General features: G+C 55.5%; 1 protein-coding gene across 1 annotated transcript; it reads left to right on the forward strand.

Annotated features, from left to right (window-relative positions):
• Positions 1 to 571: 571 nt before the first annotated feature.
• On the forward strand, positions 572 to 3,842 carry LOC113941598 (E3 ubiquitin-protein ligase HUWE1). The gene is made up of 5 exons (XM_027632751.1): positions 572 to 788; positions 1,207 to 1,324; positions 2,270 to 2,451; positions 2,683 to 2,873; positions 3,366 to 3,842. Exons 1-5 carry the CDS (start codon positions 693 to 695, stop codon positions 3,466 to 3,468), a joined length of 690 nt encoding a protein of 229 aa, XP_027488552.1. The 5' UTR covers positions 572 to 692; the 3' UTR covers positions 3,469 to 3,842.
• Positions 3,843 to 4,206: the final 364 nt, after the last annotated feature.

Raw genomic sequence — 4,206 nt, forward strand, 5'->3', positions numbered from 1 at the left:
CTGTGTTATGGGGTGTGTAACTGTGTTATGGGGTGTGCAACCCTGTTATGGGGTGTGTAACTGTGTTGTGGGGTGTGTAACTGTGTTATGGGGTGTTCAACCCTGTTATGGGGTGTGCAACCGAGTTATGGGATGTACAGTTGTGTTATGGGGTTTGCAACCCTGTTAGGGGGTGTGCAACCCTGTTATGGGTGATAGAGAAGCTGGGTGGGGTGGGGAACACCCTTCATAGGGTGCTGAACTTCCTTTATGGGACGCTGGACCCCCTTCAGGGAGTGGGGAACCAACTTCATGGGGTGTGGAACCACCTTTATGGCACGTTGGATGAACACCCTTTGTGCAGTGCTGGACCCCCTTCTTGGGTTGGGAAACCACCTTTATGGGGTGGGGAACCCCTTATGGGGTGGGGAACCCCTTTATGGGGTGGGGAACCCCTTTATGGGATGGGGAACCCCTTTATGGGGTGTTGCTCTCCCTCACAGGCTCCCATGTGGGGCTGAACTCCCTGGCAGGGGGTTGAAACCCCTTTTTTTGGCTGTTGAAACCCCTGCACAGGGTGTTAACCCCCTTTTTTTGGGGTGCTGATCCCTTTTTTTGGGGTGCTGATCCCCTTTTTTTGGTGCTGACCCCTTCCCGTGGTGCTGACCCCCGTTTTTGGGGCGCTGCCCCCGTTTCCCCCCAGGTACACGGACATGGAGAGTGAGGATTATCACTTCTACCAGGGCCTCGTTTACCTGCTGGAGAACGACGTGTCCACCCTGGGCTACGACCTCACCTTCAGCACCGAGGTGGGGACCCCCCGGGACCCCCCCGGGACCCCCGAGGCACAGAGACCCCCAAAGTGACATCAGGGACCCCCCAAAAGTGACATCGGGGACCCCCAGCTCCCCTGGGCTGTTCCTGGGGTGTCCCCTCTGTCCCAGGTGCCACCCAGGGGTGTCCCCCCAGGTTTGGGGGTGCCCCTTTGTCCCGGGAGGGTCCCCCCTGCTCCACAGGTGTCCCCTTTTTCCTGCTCTTGGGGGTGTCCCCTCACTCTGCACACCCTGGGCGTGACCCCCCCTCATCCTGGTGACCTGTCCCACACCCCTGTGCCCCCCCCGTGCCCCCCAGGGCAGGAATTGGGGGTGTTTGAGGTTCAGGGATGTCCCCAGGGCAGGAATTTGGGGTGTGTGAGGTTCAGGGGTGTCCCCCCCGTGCCCCCCCCAGGTGCAGGAATTCGGGGTGTGTGAGGTGCGGGACCTGAAGCCCAACGGGGCCAACGTGCTGGTGACGGAGGAGAACAAGAAGGAATATGTGCACCTCGTGTGCCAGATGCGCATGACCGGTGAGGGGGGGGTCTGGGGGGGGCCCTGGGGGGCTCTGGGGGCACAGGAGGGTCCTGGGGGGGCTCCTGACAGAGGAGATGCCCGTGACCAGCGAGGGGGGGTCTCCTGTTTGCTGAACTGTCACTCTTAAAATTATTCATTAATATTGTATTAATATAATTATTTTTAATGTTAAAAGTTATCAAAATAGCATTGGTAGTTGTTTTTAAATTGCTGATGTAATTACAGAGGGATGAAGAGAAAGGCATAACTTGTAGCTTTCTTTGCTAAAAACTATAAAGTGAAAATGTCAATGTTATTGTTATAATGTCAATTATGATATATAATAAATCTTAGTAGTATTAATAATAAAATATACTGCAAAGTATATAATGTATGTAATATATATTAATTAGTATATATAATTAAATACATTAATACATTAGTAGATATAATTAATATCTTTTACATTTATTAATGTGTTTATTCTATGATGTATTACAATAATATATAATATGTATACTATAGCTATAACATGATAATGTTAATATACATTAAGATAATTTTATTATAATGTTGTTATTGTTTATATATTTATAATATATACTTATATTTATCATATATACTAATATTTATAATATATACTAATATATTTATAGTATATATTAATAATATATATTATATATATTATACATATTATACATATTATATATTATATATAATATATTTATAGTATATATTAATATATACTTATAATATATACTAATATCTATTTATAATGTATACTAGTATCCATTTATACTCTATACTAATACAATTAATTATTAGTCATTATGTTTAAAGCTTTGATGACTCCGAATCGTGGGGGATCCCCAGGTACCCCCTGACCCAAGTGCCATCAACATTCCCGTGGTCTGGGGGGTCCTTCCCCATTCCTGCCCCCCCTGACCCCCCTCCCGCTCCAGGGGCCATCCGGAAGCAGCTGGCAGCGTTCCTGGAGGGCTTCTACGAGATCATCCCCAAGCGCCTCATCTCCATCTTCACGGAGCAGGAGCTGGAGCTGCTCATCTCGGGGCTGCCCACCATCGACATCGACGACCTCAAGGCCAACACCGAGTACCACAAGTACCAGGGCAACTCCATCCAGGTGGGACTGGCCCCCAAACCGCTCCGGGGGGGCTCTGATGGTCCCCACAGGTACCAGGGCAGCCCGATCCAGGTGGGACTGGCTCCCCACACCTCCTTCCCGGGGTTATTTTGGGGTGGTTTCAGGGGTCTCGTGGTACAGGAGGTGCCAGGGCAGCCCTGTCTGGGCGGGTTTGTCCCCCCTGGGTGGTTCTGGGGGTGACCCCGGGGGTCTGACCGTGCCCCCCCCCAGATCCAGTGGTTCTGGCGGGCCCTGCGCTCCTTCGACCAGGCCGACCGCGCCAAGTTCCTGCAGTTCGTGACGGGCACGTCCAAGGTGCCCCTGCAGGGATTCGCTGCCCTCGAGGGCATGAACGGCATCCAGAAGTTCCAGATCCACCGGGACGACCGGTCCACGGACAGACTGCCCTCGGCCCACACGTGGTGAGGGGATGGGGGGGACAGAGGGGGACACACGGGGGGTCAGAGGGACACTGACCACCTGCCCTCGGCCCACACGTGGGGAGGGGATGGGGGGACGTGGGGAGGTGGGAGGGGACAGCAGGAGGTGGCACCAGGAGGAGATGGGGGACACAGGTGAGGGGACACAGGTGAGGGGACACAGGGCCAGGTCACTGGGGTGGCGACACAGGGACACCAGGACAGGCAGGGGAGGTGGCACTGGGGGACAGGGACACCAGGCTGGGTCACTGGGTGGGATGGGGACACAGGGACACACAGAGAGGTGACACCAGGGTGGCACAGACACTGCCCTGGGGGCACAGTCACCCTGGGGGGGAGGGGGTGAGACAATGTCAGGGGCCCCGTGTGACCCCCCTGCGTGTCCCCTGCCCCCCGTGTGACCCCCATATGTGTCCCCCGTGTGACCCCCATACGTGTCCCTTGTCCCCCGTGTGACCCCCGTGTCCCCCTCAGCTTCAACCAGCTGGACCTGCCGGCCTACGAGAGCTACGAGAAGCTGCGGCACATGCTGCTCTTGGCCATCCAGGAGTGCTCCGAGGGCTTTGGGCTGGCCTAGGGGGGCTTAGGCCTGGCCTAGGGGGGCTTAGGCCTGGCCTGGGGGGGTCCCAACCCACCCCTGGGGGATTTGGGCTGGACTGGGGGAGGTCTGAACCCTCTGGGGGGCTTTGGGCTGCCCTAGTTGGGCTCCAGCCTGGCCTAGGAAGGTTCAAGCCTGGCCTAGGAGGGCTCCAGCCTGGCCTGGGGGGACCCTTGACCCTCCCTGGTTTCTCCAGCCTGGCCTAAGGGGGATGTGACCCCCCCGGGGTCTCCAGCCTGGCCATGGGGGGCCCCCGACCCCCCCGGGGGCTCTATAAATATATATATATTTTTTGGTTCCGTTGGCTTTTTTTGGTTTGTTTTGTTTTTTTCGGGGTTATTTTTCCCCCCCTCCCCGGTCCCGGTTTTTGGGGGGGTTTTTGCTCTGTTTGGGGGGGGTTGGGGGGTCCCCCCCTCTCCTCCTCCCCCCCCACTTCACCCCCCCAGTCCCCCCGTGCTGGGGGTTGGGGGAGGGGATGGTGAAAAGGGGGGGAAACCGCCCCGAATTATAAATAAGAGGTTCGGCCCCTCCCCCACCCCAAAACTGAGAGAAAAAGTTAAAAAAAAGGAATAAAAAAGTGCACTCTTGGTAAGGGCCGCTCTGCTCGTTCTTGGGGGGGCGGGGGCGGGAGGGCGCCGCGTTGGGTGTGGCGAGGGCGGGGCTGCCGCGTTGGGCGTGGCAATACCGGGGTGTCTCGGGCCGCTGCCGCCATGTTGG

Source organism: Corapipo altera, unplaced genomic scaffold, assembly GCF_003945725.1.
Source record: "Corapipo altera isolate COAL_440 unplaced genomic scaffold, ASM394572v1 60522, whole genome shotgun sequence".
In the NCBI taxonomy this organism is placed as follows: domain Eukaryota; kingdom Metazoa; phylum Chordata; class Aves; order Passeriformes; family Pipridae; genus Corapipo; species Corapipo altera.